General features: G+C 38.8%; 3 protein-coding genes across 3 annotated transcripts; all 3 read right to left on the reverse strand.

The window, feature by feature from the left end:
• Positions 1-2,138: 2,138 nt before the first annotated feature.
• On the reverse strand, positions 2,139-3,587 carry ponzr4 (plac8 onzin related protein 4). Its single transcript, XM_027026475.3, has 3 exons — positions 3,481-3,587; positions 2,991-3,145; positions 2,139-2,795 (listed from the first exon to the last, which is right to left on the reverse strand). The coding sequence occupies exons 1-3, from the start codon at positions 3,581-3,583 to the stop codon at positions 2,670-2,672; spliced, it is 384 nt and encodes a 127-aa protein (XP_026882276.2). The 5' UTR covers positions 3,584-3,587; the 3' UTR covers positions 2,139-2,669.
• A 2,461-nt stretch (positions 3,588-6,048) lies between these two features.
• On the reverse strand, positions 6,049-7,245 carry LOC113587680 (cornifelin homolog B-like). The gene is made up of 3 exons (XM_027026456.2): positions 7,143-7,245; positions 6,481-6,635; positions 6,049-6,171 (listed from the first exon to the last, which is right to left on the reverse strand). Exons 1-3 carry the CDS (start codon positions 7,243-7,245, stop codon positions 6,049-6,051), a joined length of 381 nt encoding a protein of 126 aa, XP_026882257.2.
• A 2,777-nt stretch (positions 7,246-10,022) lies between these two features.
• Positions 10,023-14,737, reverse strand: LOC113587681 (cornifelin homolog B-like). The gene is made up of 4 exons (XM_035519985.2): positions 14,674-14,737; positions 14,038-14,145; positions 10,739-10,890; positions 10,023-10,295 (listed from the first exon to the last, which is right to left on the reverse strand). Exons 2-4 carry the CDS (start codon positions 14,138-14,140, stop codon positions 10,179-10,181), a joined length of 372 nt encoding a protein of 123 aa, XP_035375878.1. The 5' UTR covers positions 14,141-14,145; positions 14,674-14,737; the 3' UTR covers positions 10,023-10,178.
• Between the last annotated feature and the right edge of the window lie 263 nt (positions 14,738-15,000).

Below are 15,000 nucleotides of genomic sequence, written 5' to 3' on the forward strand. Positions count from 1 at the left end.
TGCCAGAACAGGGTTTGTGCTTTGTAGGACAGCGTCAGTGTTTTAAACCTGATGCGAACTGCTATAGGGAATCAGGGAACGCAGCAGTGGGGTAACATAGGAGAACTCAGCTGAAGCCAAACCATGCAAGTAACATAACAAGAAAAATCACAGTATGATAACTACAACATATTGTACTGCATTTTGGAAAAAAAACCCCACTATAGTGATTTGTGCGTGCTTTTCCCCCTCGGTCCCTATTTTTATTGCCATGGTGAGAAGTAGAAGAGCAGGAGAGGAGCCAGAATGAGAACAAAAGCAGGTTTAATAGTGATTAAGTCTCCAGCGTATGAGTCAGTGCATGTGCTTTATCAGAAGACTCCAGCTTCCTGTCTCTCTATTGCTCCTTTCTGCTCCTATCAAGCAGGTACAACAATATCCTCCCTCAGTCATACAGGCCCGCATTCGGATTGGAAATCTCTGGGGATTGGCCTATTGTGCTTTCTAATGGTTTGAGTTATTTTTCAGAGTACCGTGGTCCTGCCATGCCCAGAAAAAGTCATAAATTTAAAACAAAAAGGACACTCCTTTCAGTAGTCTAAGAGGGATACTGTAACAGAATGGCCGGGTGACATTTTAAGGGTTCCTCATTAATTACATCTGCCACACTCTTTACATATTTACAATTTACAATTGATCATACACACAGTAAACCTAAAGTCTGTTCCGTTCGCCTAATTGCACTGTGTATGTGCATGCATGTATGTGGATTATGCACAGGTGACTATGACCGTGTGTTTGAGTTGATCGTTGTGTATGTGAGCATATGCCTGCGCTCACAAATCTCACCGAGAAAACCTGCTCCACTGCTCTTCTGTCACCACCTTGCAATTTGACAAGTGCTCTGAGCAATTAGACTGCATTTGGTGTAAAGAAGCGTGTGTAATTCTAACAGCCTGACGGTGTGTTTAGTTCAGAGACCCCTCAGACTTCATCTCAGCCCGTCAGGCTTCTCATTATAGTGGACTGGGGAACTATGGTGGGCAGAGAGGCTGTCACAGCTACCAGGAGGCCCACCACCATGGGTGGAGGTGCAGTGAGCGTCCCCCGGGCGTTGACTAAGGTCAAGGTGATATACAGCCTGTTTATATATTTTTGGGGTATGCGGTCCTAGTAACAGATCTCGCAGAGGGTGGGACATAAGCAGCTAGTGGCCACCCCTCCCTGTGAAGTGAAGCACTTTTATATAGTTCATTAGATCTATAGATATAGATCTGGTTTTTGGTGTCTTGTCAATGAAAAGGTATTCCTTTCCAAATTGAAAATAAAATTCAAGCTCATTTCACTCGTAGGCTTATCATTCAAACTTTAGCCGTGTCTTCCATGCTCACATAGCGAGTGATATTGGAGGGAAGTACAGGCCAAAACAAAAACACTGGGTAATGAAACAAGAGATGCCAACCCAGGAGAGAGAACAGCACTCTGAAATGTCAGACACTGAACTCCAGAGGAACATGGAGAAACACTCCAGAGCAAAGCAAAGCAAAGCATTGAAGCCAAATGATCCTGGCGCGAATTAATTCATGAACACAGTATGCATGGTATATTACAAAAAATAACATTCAAAGATTTTTGAAGAATATAATTCTTATTACTGAAAAAACAAACAAACCCAGAAGGGACAACTGTTCCCTAAAATTCCCCAACATCCATTTCAGCATTGAAATGGCTTGATAAATGGAGCTATGGAGTAACTGTCAGAGTTTGGGGCAAAGACCATGTCTGAAATTCTGCTCTTCTTCCTCCCTATTTGTACTGCCTAACTCTCCGACTTCCTCCATGACAGGGCTCACACCCCTCTGGTCAGCTTCTCCCACCTACAGAGGCCACTCAGAACTCCAGCCTCGACGTTCATTCCAGTTCTCCTCCATCCTGTAATCGCACAGTCGCCTCTGCTCCCGCACCACGGAAGGTCTGCACAAATAAGCTGCGGATTTGAGGCTAGTTAGAAAAGGCGTGAGCCAAAATTGTGTAACAGACATAATGAACAGCAAAAGTCAGAAAAGGTTGCTTTAAAATAGTTTTATTGATAGGTAAAGTTAACATAATTTGTAGTTTAACTTTCAATTATCATTTTATATACATTTTATGTGTGACAATTTCCATAAGGACCCTTTTGTGCAAATCAATACTTTAGTATAAGGCCTGAATAAAGAGGATTTCCCAAGGAAAGGCCGTGAAAACAAGGAATCAGCACTACATTCTCAATACAGCTTTGGAATAAATATTCTTTAAGCAAAAGTAGGACGTTTAAAAGAACTTTAAAATCAGACTTAGATCCTGGTTAATTTTGACTCAGTTATTTTAAATTCTACAGAAATTATTTAAGTACAGTTGACTTTTTGAAAGCTGTTACTATGATACACTACTACACAAGACATAGATATTGATGTTATCAGATTAGGAGGCTCCAATCTTCACATGCGAGCAGCATTCCATGCCATGGCCCAGTCAAACTGAAGACTGGTTTCAGATCAGTGTGTGTGGGGAAAGAGTGGTGATCGAAACTCCTGATTCCATTATGGCACAGTACAGCTGAAGCTGGCTCATGATGATGGCGGTAAGGATAAGACGACAGCAGCTGTGACGAAGATGATGATGATGATAGCGATAATGAGGGTTTGGGGCGTTTAGCCAGTTGGTCTGTTGTTCAGCAGGGTGACTGGATGAAGCCTCGCCTTCATCTCACGTCTGATCTGGCACCAGCTACACGGACCGCAGAAGAAGGCGTACACACAGTCATTGCAAATGGTGTCCTGATGAAGAAGGAGGAAGACTTCATTTAATGTGCTTGCCCACAGCTGAAGACACACTACTGATTCACTTTATATACATGCATTAAAAATATTTAGTTCATTAAGGCTACAAACAGCAAATTGTATATTCTAAAGCTGATTGATAAGCTCTTGCATTTGGTGATGTGCGCAGCGGTTTGTTATGATTGTCCTCACCTTGATACCATAGCGGCGGCGCAGGGACACCCTCATAGAGAGAGTGATTGGAGGGATGAGGCCAAAAGTGTCCAGCAGGGGGAGACAGAGGCACTCGCCGTGGTCCCGGGCTGCGATGCAGGCAAAGCAGGGGAAGCACCACACCGAGAAACAACCTGCAGACACGCGCACAATAAGAACACACAATAATAATGACTGACTTTAAAGCTTAGTCCTAAGTGCTCTTTCGTCTGGTGGTCAGGACACATGATTTCCAAATTTAAGAGCTGGGTTCTAGGTTGGGCAGGATTCCTGCCCTCTGCTTATGCTACAGTATATTAATGCCCAAAACCAATCTTAGCCTGACTATCACCAATATTGCACACAGACTTAAAATACTTGTCATTGTAATACACATTTTACTGAACTTAACTGAAGCGTTATCCCTGCATACAAAATCGATCATATAAATCAGCATTGTGTTGCTGTGTGTGATGTCTTTCACACTCACATTCGTTGACGCTGTCACACTCACAGATGCTGGTGCTCCACTGATCAGAGGCAGCAGCCACTACAAGTGGCCTAGGTTGCTGGATGACCATTTTGGTTGCCATGGCAAAGACTTTATGGGAGAAAAACGGGAAAAAAGTAGACTAAACAAAACGGGAACAAATAATTCAATAAAATAAAATATTTGATCAGATCATGTTTCGAATTAAAACTTTTCCTTTGCAATTTTGTTATTACATTTAACTGATGCTTTTATTCAAGCAACTTACAATTATGACTGAGTACAACTGGAGGGTTAAGGGCCTTGCTCAGGGGCCCAACAGTGGCAACAGTGAACCCACAACCTTCCACTTATAAATCAAGTACCTTAACCACGGAGCTACCACTGCACACACATATACTATTTGATATGTTTAAGATATGCCAAAGACTCTATAAAACTAACAATAAAAAATAACAGAATATTTTGAAATAAATGTAAATAGTGTATTTTAATGAAAGACACTAAAATCCCCTGTCTGTTCATATGTCTTTAACTGCATAACTATTGCTGTCAGGTATCTTACCTGGGAGTGGAGTCCGTGCAGAGGACTGAAAGCAGAATGACACCCCGGAAAGTCAACTGGAGCGTTTTATTTAAACAGGGAGGGAGGTGGCCAGGAATGGCAGGGCTCACATTAACATGGGCACACATAGGTGAACACACACACACACACACACACACACACTCTCACACACACACACACACACACACACACTCACACACACACTCACACACACACACACACACACTCACACACACACACACACACACACACATACACACACACACTCACACACACTCACATACACACTCACACACACACACACACACACACACACACTCACATACACAGACACACACACACACACACACACACTCACACTCACGCCGTGGAATGCTTATCAAAGAGCTGATTTTCTGCAACCCGTCCAGCCAGACGTGCTAGTGATGTAAACACTGAGAAAATGGCCAGATTGATTGGATAATACATTTGGATGAATTATGATGTTCCTGCTTAGAAGCACAAAGACAAAAAGAAGTACTTGCAAGTTTGTTCAAAGGTGTGCCAGTGCAATCTCAAGGTGAATGTTTGATTCTGAACCAGTGAAAACCCCCCACAAACCTCCCCATATTCTCCATATTTTCATATTCTTTGTGTAATGTTGTTGATGGTGGCTTTAAAAAATTTAATTGACATTTTATTGCAAATGGAAATACCCAAACATTAGTTAAGTGAAAGTACAGGAAGAAACTATCTAGATGATTTCGTGGAACTTTTTATCTTTTCTGGCCATCAGAAAGTTGCACAGATACAGATTGCATAGTTAGTGGAATGAAGCACAGTTCAGTGTGAAGGGAGCTAACAGTGCACCTTATCTTGTTAATGACACATTCCTGCAATCTTGAGGTATGTATTTCACAGAAAAAATTGCATTCACACTTATTGGCTAATTTCCAAGTCTTTAAGACTGATTTGTCTAACAAGTCAAATGCGTGATGATTTACACAGCAGTTGGCATTGCAGAATGGTCAGTGCTGTGGCAGCTATGCACATTGTTCCGAGCCACATGTGAGGAGCTTTCAGCTACCACCAGGTCAGAAATGCATGCATGCATTATGGGTTGATCAGGTGGACAACACGCGTCTATTATGGTCTTCTGTGCTGGCCTGAAAGCAGCATAGAGGACTTGATGGCCCGGGATTCAGCTGGGACTGGCTGTGGGAATAAATGGAAAATGGGAATGCCCAGGACAAACATACATGCTCCAGACAACACTTTGAGAAATGCCAAAGCAATCCATACAGCTCCGAGTGCTCTGACAGAGAGGCTGGTAAAGCACACTGGTTGATATGTAACCTTCTGTAATTATATGATTATTATCCTGTATATTATTGTTATAGTTATCATCAATGGCACTGAAAATTAATATTTTCAGATTTAAAAAAAAATGTTTCTGATTAGTTTGAGTTGGAAAATACAGACTGAAAAAACAGGAGAAAGTTTATCACATAATTTTATTTCAGTATCTATAATTACATCCTGATACGGAAGCTTCAGGAACAAACATTTTGCTGATGAATTTGAGACAAATATAACAAGAATCTATAAGAATCAGCACAATTAGGATGGTAGTTGAGAAGGAATTAGTGAACAAACACACTTAAATGAGAAGAATCGCTAAAGGAATCAAATGTCTAACACCAAAACAGCTGCAGAATATATTACAGAATGTTTTTAGGAGGCTTCAGTCTTCAGGTATGAGTTTGGTCATGAGCTTGGCCAAACAGTAGTCCACGCTACACCTCCTCACCTCAGCCCTGACACCCATAGAGGGATTACAAAGGCGCAGACGCTAGCATCTCCAGCTAGACGAGTAACGAGTGAGACCGGGCTGGCTCATTAGATTAGACGTTTACAATGGATTTGTTTGCAGTCCGCGTCCCCGGTATGTCTTCTTTGATTCTGACGACAGTATCAATTGTCCAGGTGGTTACGGAGAATTTTGAAAGTGGCGTTTCGCCGAATCATTTGGCTCGGTTGTGGAACAGAGTGACAGGATGGTGGCGCGCCTTCAGCTCGCGGCGGATCTGACACCAGGAACACGGGCCGCAGCAGCAGGCATACACACAGTCGTTGCACAGGGAGTCCTGGAGGAAGAGCCAGACAGGGGCATGAGGAAAAGCACACAGCTGCAAAACGTTTAACCAGTGATTCATACATTAAACGTTTAAGTTTTGACCGAAACGTGAACAACGTCAAGAAACAATGAAAAGGAATCTGGATGGTTCCTGGAGACAACAATGTCTAGTATTACATATTACATTCATGATATTATGGATTGATATCCTCTGACCATTCTCTGATCAAAGTACTGCACCTGAGTAATGCAGAAGCCGACTGATAGTCAAACAATTGATGTAGAAATGAAGCACTTGACCAGTCAGAAGTGGACTTACCTCAATGCCGTAGGTGCGTCTGACGGACACCCGCATGGACATGGTGATTGGGGGGATGAGGCCGAAAGCATCTAGCAGGGGGAGACACAGACACTCACCGTGGTCCCGGGCCGTAATGCAGGCGAAGCAGGGGAAGCACCACAGTGCAAAGCAACCTGCACGCACACAACACAAATCCCCGCTGATTACACCACACACTCACACACACATACACACACACACACACACACACACACACACACACATACACACACTCACACACACACACACTCACACACACACACTCACACACACACACACACACACATACACACACACACTCACACACACTCACATACACACACACACACACACACCCACCCACACACACACACACCCACACACACACACACACACATACACCCACACACACATACACACCCACCCACACACACCCACACACACACACACACACACACATACCCCCCCCCCCCCCCCCCCCCACACACACACACCACAGCATCGCTGCTGTCCTTGGTGTAAATCCGAAGGCCTCGAACCACCATTATGAGATCATGTAGTGTGAAAAGTCCAGACTATTAGAGAGGAACTCAGTGCCACTAGGAGCTAATGTGAGGTCCTGCTGCTACACTGAGATATAATAAAGGTGTTTCTCTGCTCACAGTCGTTGACGGTGTCACACTCGCAGATGCTGGTGCTCCACTGGTCTGAACCTGGAGCCACAACAAGCGGCTTGGGTTGCTGGATGACCATCTTAGTTGCCATGGTTACTTGTCTAAAAAGGAAAAGTCCAAAGTTACATTAACACTTGTTCATTCATATCTCCCTCCTGAAATGCTTGATTTGATTAGGTCTTATGGATAAGTAATCCTAAAACTGAAAATGTTTATTTTAAGAAAATATTTTTCTAGAGGCAATATTTCATACGTTGGCAAATAGAACAATATATTGTGCATCTCTGGAAGACCCTGACAGAGTTTTATTCTATAACTATTACACAATAATACATGTAAATGTTCAATATCAAATGTTTTGGTACTGAATATAAAGCATTTTTGATTGCTCATTCAGTATGCTGTGTTATGTCTCCTTGTCCTTCTAGCGACTTACCTGAGCGATGTGTTAAGGTACAGGAGACAGTTGGATGGTCCAGTAGACAGTGACGAGAGTGCGTGACTGAACCTGGTAGTAAAGGAATGCGCGGTTTTATATGACAGGGACACTTGCCCAAGCACACACGTACGCAAATACGTAAAAACGCATATACATGCTCACACGCACACACAGACCATAGGGTCTCAAAAGATTAACATCAAACTGCACATTCTCAGCACTAGAGCAGGTTAGATGGGTACATGCCGTACAGTTTTTATTGATAGATTTCAATGTGATTACCCAGTCTTTACCCCGATAAATCTTCGCAGTATCATTCCCAATTAATCACAGGATTCTTCACAAAAAATAGAACATCTTTGGTTAAGGTGACCATGTTTTGTGTTAGTCTAGTCAATAGGGCAACCCCGACCAGTCTATAAATAAACTAATCATATACACAAATGCAGCAGAGAGCATATTCTTAAACAGTCTCAAACTTTCAATGGTGCCTTCCACTCCATTCATTTTTGTTTACTTTTCTCCACTTGCACAACTGACAATACTATATTAAAACGCAAGTACTGTTCCCTTAGAGAGAACCTATGTAACTAAAAATGAAGTACTGCATTAAGAAACTACACTGGGAAACAATAACGCAACAAGATTAAGCATTTAATTGTAAGTGCTCAACTAAGACCTTACACCCGAGGTTTTTCACAAACATGGGCTTATATCTTTGGAGAACTGTGGGTGGGAAGGTGGGATCCTTCAGATTCATTCTAGTGGCTCAGTGCTTAAGGTACTTGACTAGTAATCATAAAGTTGCCAGTTCAAGCATCACCACTGCCAAGTTGCCACTGTTGGGCCCCTGAGCAAGACCCTTAACCCTCAATTGCTCAAGTTGTGTTCAGTCATAATTGTAAATTGCTTTGGGTAAAAGCATCAGCTAAATGCTGTAAGTGATTGTTACGCTAATAGGATACAACTAGAAAAAAAGTAGTAGGCACAAAGTAAAATGTTTAAAATTAATCTTAAATGAAAGCACCTTTATTTAAATATATTAATAAAATGCACATTTTAGATTAAAATTGGCAAAGTACAGTAAAGCACAGCAATTATTGGTAAGCAGTTACTTCCATCAGTTGCTTTGAGAATGCCTGAAAGTTGTGAAGAAGGCTCCCTCTGGTGGTCTTATTAAATATCGTGCTCTGCCATACAAAGTAAAATCATTAATATAGAAAATTATTGTCTCATATCGTGTCTTAAAAACATTTCGCATTATCCTCTTTGTTTTCATATTTTCAGGACACATGGGCCTATTCTGATTTCATACACTGAGAATGGTCACTAAATTGTTTGAACAAAGGTGATTTTGCTAAATGCTATGCTGCCCTCTTCAGGAAATATTGTATTACTATAGGTACCTCGTGTGTTCGGATCAGTTCCACAACATTAGCATACAGGCAGCTCCCTCTAGTGGCTCTGGCTTATTACACACACACACACACACACACACACACACACACACACACACACACACACACATATATATATATATATATATATATATATATATATATATATATATATATAATTTTCTCCATAACTCCCTCATAGGTTATGCTTTTGATTATGATTTACCTGTTCAGAGAAAGAACCGATTGACCTATAACCAATCTACTGTTAAGACAACAAGAATTCCTTTGGTGCTGACTTATCATCCTACAACTCAAACAGTGCCTAATATATAACTTCAGAAACCTCCAGAATAATGTAGAGACCATCTCTTGTGATGGAGCCTCCACTAATCTCCTAGACATGAGACATTTACATTTACATTTTTGGCATTTAGCAGACGCTCTTATCCAGAGTGACTTACAAAAGTGCTTTGTCATTTACTCATAGAACATCCTAGTACAGTACAGTATGTTAGAATCAAACATACGAATGAACTAGAATACTGTAGAAATACAGGGATTACTGCTGATGCCTAGAAGTACAAAATACATAAACTCTATCTTAGACAATGATAAGTGCAATAAACAATAAGTACTAGGGTGACAATATTAGTGTAATAAACATTACCCTACAATAATTACACTGAACACAACTTGAGCAATTGAGGGTTAAGGGTCTTGCTCAAGGGCCCAACAGTGGCAACTTGGCAGTGGTGAGGCTTGATCTGGCAACTTTATGATTACTAGTCAAGTACCTTAAGCACTCTAAACCCATGTTTGTGAAAAGCCTCATGGGTAGTCTTAGTTTAGTCTTAGTTTACAATAAGTACATTACCTACTAATCAGGAATGAGATCAAAGAGCAGTCAAATAACAGGTGTGGAACTGTAACTTCTAGATAACTTCTAGAACTGTAACTGCTACATACAGTGTGCTACATATTAACTTATTACAGTAACAAAATATAAATAACTAAAAAACTAGCTTGAAAATCAGTTTTTATTGATATTTTATTGACTTACAGGCAGACAGGCAGACAGACTGACTGGCAGACAGACAGACAGATAAATTCACTTTGCAACTATTATGCAACTGATGATGATGAAGATGAGGAGAAGGAGGTGCAGGATGATGATGAAGCAGGTGTTTAGTGTCGTGCTCCTTTGACGAATGCAGCCTGGTGTTTGTTCATCTCCCGTGACATTTGGCACCAAACGCAGGGACAGCAGAAGAATGTATAGACACAGTCATTACAGATAGATCCCTGAGAGAGAGAGAGAGGGAGAGAGAGAGAGAGAGAGAGGGAGAGAGAGAGAGAGAGGGAGAGAGATATGTGCTAAAGTAAATGTACTGATTGTGACTATATTATCATCAATAACATAAATTATAGTAATTCCCATGGAGAATAGTCCATCAAATTAAAAGTAATTCAGTATTATGCGATTCAGCAACTAATATAACAAATATCTTAATGAGGTGGTAGTCTGGTCTGTCATAATGCAATGGACTTACAACACAGTACCGCATCAGTTTGATCTCAGATTAGATAAAAAATACACAAAGTATCCTAAGAGGTTGAGTGAAGCAATGGGACCAGGACCACATAATCTGACTATAGGGCTTGAAAGGATATTTGACTTTTGTACTTTTAAGATGTATCCAATGCTTTATGTATCTCCACACATCCTCTCTCCGTAGTGTTTTTACCTCAATGCCGTAGCGCTCCCGCACCGATGACCTCATTGCTAAGGTTATGGGTGGGATGCAGCCGATGTCGAGCAATGGTAAGCATATACACTCGCCGTGCTTCTTAGCTGTGCTGCACGCGAAGCAGGGCAGACACCAGAACGAGAAACAACCTGATGCACATAAATGACATATAAACAACACATAACAACCTAATGAACATAAACAGCACATAAAGATCATATAAAAAACACATGACAACACATAACCTAATGTACATAAACAACACATAAATAACACATAAACAACACATAACAACCTAATGCACATAAACCACACATAAACAACACAACTCATAACAACCTAATGACATAAACAACACTTAACAACCTAATGCATATAAACAATACATAACAACGTAATGTACATAAATAACACATAAACAACATATAACAACCTACGAACAACACCTAACAACACTTAACAACCTAATATGCACATAACAACACATAACAACACATAAATAACACATAAACAACACATAACAAACAAAATGCACATAAATGACACATAAACAGCACGTAACGACCTATGAACAACACATAACAACCTAATGTACATACACAACACATAAACAACACTTAACAACCTAATGCACATAAACAGCACATAACAACCTAATGTACATAAATAACACATAAACAACATATAAGAACACATAACAACACTTGACATCTTAATGCACATAACACATAAACAACCTATGAACAACACATAAACAACATATAACAACCTATGAACAACACATAACAACAATTAACAACCTAATGTACATACACAACAAATAATAACCTATGAACAACGCATAAACTATACTAATTGCAAGTACACCACCAAAAGAATGCTGTCGAGCAACCAACTTCCATTTTGACTCAGCTATGCTGGCTATATGGGTGCCAAGCAGTTCAGAATCGCAGTGATTTAGATGGTTTGTACACACAGTAAAACATAAAAGACGAAGTTTCCTCTCCCACCCCTCATAACCATTTAACAACAGCACCTAAAGACTCATCTATAAGGCCTACAAGCCCTACAGAGTAGAAGTGTACTTATCATTATAAAACTAAAAAGAATTTCCAGAACAGTAGGTAGACCCATGAGGTCAACACTTCATCATGAACAGTAGGTAGACCCACGAGGCCAACACTTCATCATGAACAGTAGGTAGATCCACAAGGTCAACACTTCATCATGAACAGTACGTAGACCCACGAGGTCAACACTTTATCATGAACAGTAGGTAGAACCACGAGGTCAACACTTCATCATGAACGGTAGGTAGACCCACGAGGTCAACACTTCATCATGAACAGTAGGTAGAACCACGATGCCAACACTTCATCATGAACAGTAGGTAGACCCACGAGGCCAACACTTCATCATGAGCAGTAAGTAGACCCATGAGGCAAACACTTCATCATGAACAGTAGGTAGACCCACGATGCCAACACTTCATCATGAACAGTAGGTAGACCCACAAGGTCAACACTTCATCATGAACAGTAGGTAGAACCACGATGCCAACACTTCATCATGAACAGTAGGTAGACCCACGAGGCCAACACTTCATCATGAGCAGTAAGTAGACCCATGAGGCAAACACTTCATCATGAACAGTAGGTAGACCCACGATGCCAACACTTCATCATGAACGGTAGGTAGACCCACGAGGTCAACACTTCATCATGAACAGTAGGTAGAACCACGATGCCAACACTTCATCATGAACAGTAGGTAGACCCACGATGCCAACACTTCATCATGAACAGTAGGTAGACCCACAAGGTCAACACTTCATCATGAACAGTAGGTAGACCCACGAGACCAACACTTCATCATGAACAGTAGGTAGACCCACAATGCCAACACTTCATCATAGACCCACAATGCCAACACTTCATCATGAACAGTAGGTAGACCCACGAGGCCAACACTTCATCATGAACAGTAGGTAGACCCACAAGGTCAACACTTCATCATGAACAGGAGGTAGAACCACGAGGCCAACACTTCATCATGAACAGTAGGTAGGCCCACGAGGTCAACACTTCATCATGAACAGTAGGTATAACCCACAAGGTCAACACTTCATCATGAACAGTAGGTAGACCCACGAGACCAACACTTCATCATGAACAGTAAGTAGACCCACGAGGCCAACACTTCATCATGAACAGTAGGTAGACCCACGATGCCAACACTTCATCATGCTAATGGTTCAATGAAAATAGTTATTATTATTATTATTATTAATAAAACATTATTATTATTATTATTATTATTATTATTATTATTACTCAAAAAGTATTATCATTAAACCATTATTATTATTAATATTATTATTAAAACATTATTATTATTAACATTATTATTGAAACAGTATTATTATTATCATTACTATTATTAATAACAAACATTATTATCATTATTATTAATAAAACATTATTATTAAAACATTATTATTATTATTATTATTATGAAAACATCAGCATAATCCTCATCATCATCATCATTATTATTGTTATTATTATTATTATTAAAACACCATCATCATCATCATCATTATTATTATTAAAACACTATTATTAATATTATTATTAAAACATTATTATTATTATTATTATTATTATTATTATTGAAACCATATTATTATTATCATTATTATTATTAATAATAAAACATTATTATTACTATCATTATATTAATAAAAATATTATTGTTATTATTATTATTATTAATAAAACATTATTATTATTATCATTATGAAACCATCAGCATAATCATCACCATCATTCTTCTTCTTCTTCTTCTTCTTCTTAATATTATTATTATTATTAAAACACTATTATCATCATCATCATCATTATTATTATTATTATTATTATGAAAACATCAGAATAATAATTATTTATTATTATTATTATTATTATTATTATTGTTACTATTATTGTTAAAACATCATCACCATTATTATTGTTGTTATTATTATGCTTATTATTAAAACATTCTTCTTCTTCTTCTTCTTCTTCTTCTTCTTCTTCTTCTTCTTATTATTATTATTATTATTATTATTATTATTATTATGCAGAATGTATACAGGTAAACATTTATATTTACATTTATGGCATTTGGAAGACACTCTAATCCAGAGTGTCTTACAAAAGTGCTTTGTAAGCACTTTGTAAGCAACACCCACATATGCATGCACTCACATATGCATGCACGCACATTTCATAGAATGAATAACTGAGTAAACTTACATTCGGGCACATTCTCACAGAAGTCACAGATGCCTGAGCTCCATTCTTTGGAGGCCATTACCACAACTGACTGAGGCTGCTGCTGTATCACCATTGCTGTCATGGTGTCTGCATGAACACACACACACACACATACACACTTCAAGCTTTGCTATGTTAACCTTTTTGCAATGTTAACCTTATCTAAATTGTCCAATGAATCTGTAGGCTTGACAGTTTAAATAAAAAATCAGTAAACACACACACACACACATTCATATATATATATATATATATATATATATATATATATATATATATATATATATATATAAACCTAAAATAAAGGTTTACTAGTTAATATACAAATTTCACTGGTTATAAAATTGCCCAGACTAGAGATTTGCACTAACAATAACTGCATAGTGTTATTTAGCAGATCACTACTGTCACTATTTCCTTAATAATAATAATAATAATAATAATAATAATAATAATAATAATATATATAAGTTTGGAAAATAACAAATTTTGTTGCTGCTCTTTAAATGAACTGATTTTAAAATCCCAATAAAGCTTAATTTAAATCAAACAAAACACACAAAGAGTGACACATTGATTTTCAATAAAAAAGTGTTAAAGCATCAAGCAGCCTACCTGTGATGTGCTAGACAAATAAAAGTGGAAGAGGACACACACACACACAAACACACCACACTCCACTGTGAACACAGTGAATGAGGATAAAGTGAAATATTTATATAGACACGGCATGTACTACTGGTTCGGCTAGTCAGGTGTGTATGTAGGTGAGATGTTAGACTAATGTAATTTGGATTCATTTATTCAGTGATGGATATACCTTACTGACATATACATTGGGTTTACTTTAGGTATGTGTTTTAGGTGCTATTTTAAAACTTGGACTGAGATATGCTTTTTATTATATATATATATATATATATATATATATATATATATATA

This window comes from Electrophorus electricus, chromosome 13 (assembly GCF_041902795.1).
Source record: "Electrophorus electricus isolate QZ-2024a chromosome 13, ASM4190279v1, whole genome shotgun sequence".
In the NCBI taxonomy this organism is placed as follows: domain Eukaryota; kingdom Metazoa; phylum Chordata; class Actinopteri; order Gymnotiformes; family Gymnotidae; genus Electrophorus; species Electrophorus electricus.

Bases quoted from the DNA above. Each gene is read 5' to 3' on its own strand.
- ponzr4 (XM_027026475.3), bottom strand. From the start codon at position 3,583: ATGGCAACCAAAATGGTCATCCAGCAACCTAGGCCACTTGTAGTGGCT. The intron at 3,146-3,480 runs GTGAGTGTGAAA...GCGTGTCTGCAG, and splicing joins GTGTGACAGCGTCAACGAAT to GTTGTTTCTCGGTGTGGTGC. The intron at 2,796-2,990 runs GTGAGGACAATC...CTTCTTCATCAG, and splicing joins GCCGCCGCTATGGTATCAAG to GACACCATTTGCAATGACTG.
- LOC113587680 (XM_027026456.2), bottom strand. From the start codon at position 7,245: ATGGCAACTAAGATGGTCATCCAGCAACCCAAGCCGCTTGTTGTGGCT. The intron at 6,636-7,142 runs GTGAGCAGAGAA...GTGTGCGTGCAG, and splicing joins GTGTGACACCGTCAACGACT to GTTGCTTTGCACTGTGGTGC. The intron at 6,172-6,480 runs GTAAGTCCACTT...CTCTTCCTCCAG, and splicing joins GACGCACCTACGGCATTGAG to GACTCCCTGTGCAACGACTG.
- LOC113587681 (XM_035519985.2), bottom strand. From the start codon at position 14,140: ATGACAGCAATGGTGATACAGCAGCAGCCTCAGTCAGTTGTGGTAATG. The intron at 10,891-14,037 runs GTAAGTTTACTC...TATGTGCATCAG, and splicing joins CTGTGAGAATGTGCCCGAAT to GTTGTTTCTCGTTCTGGTGT. The intron at 10,296-10,738 runs GTAAAAACACTA...TCTCTCTCTCAG, and splicing joins GGGAGCGCTACGGCATTGAG to GGATCTATCTGTAATGACTG.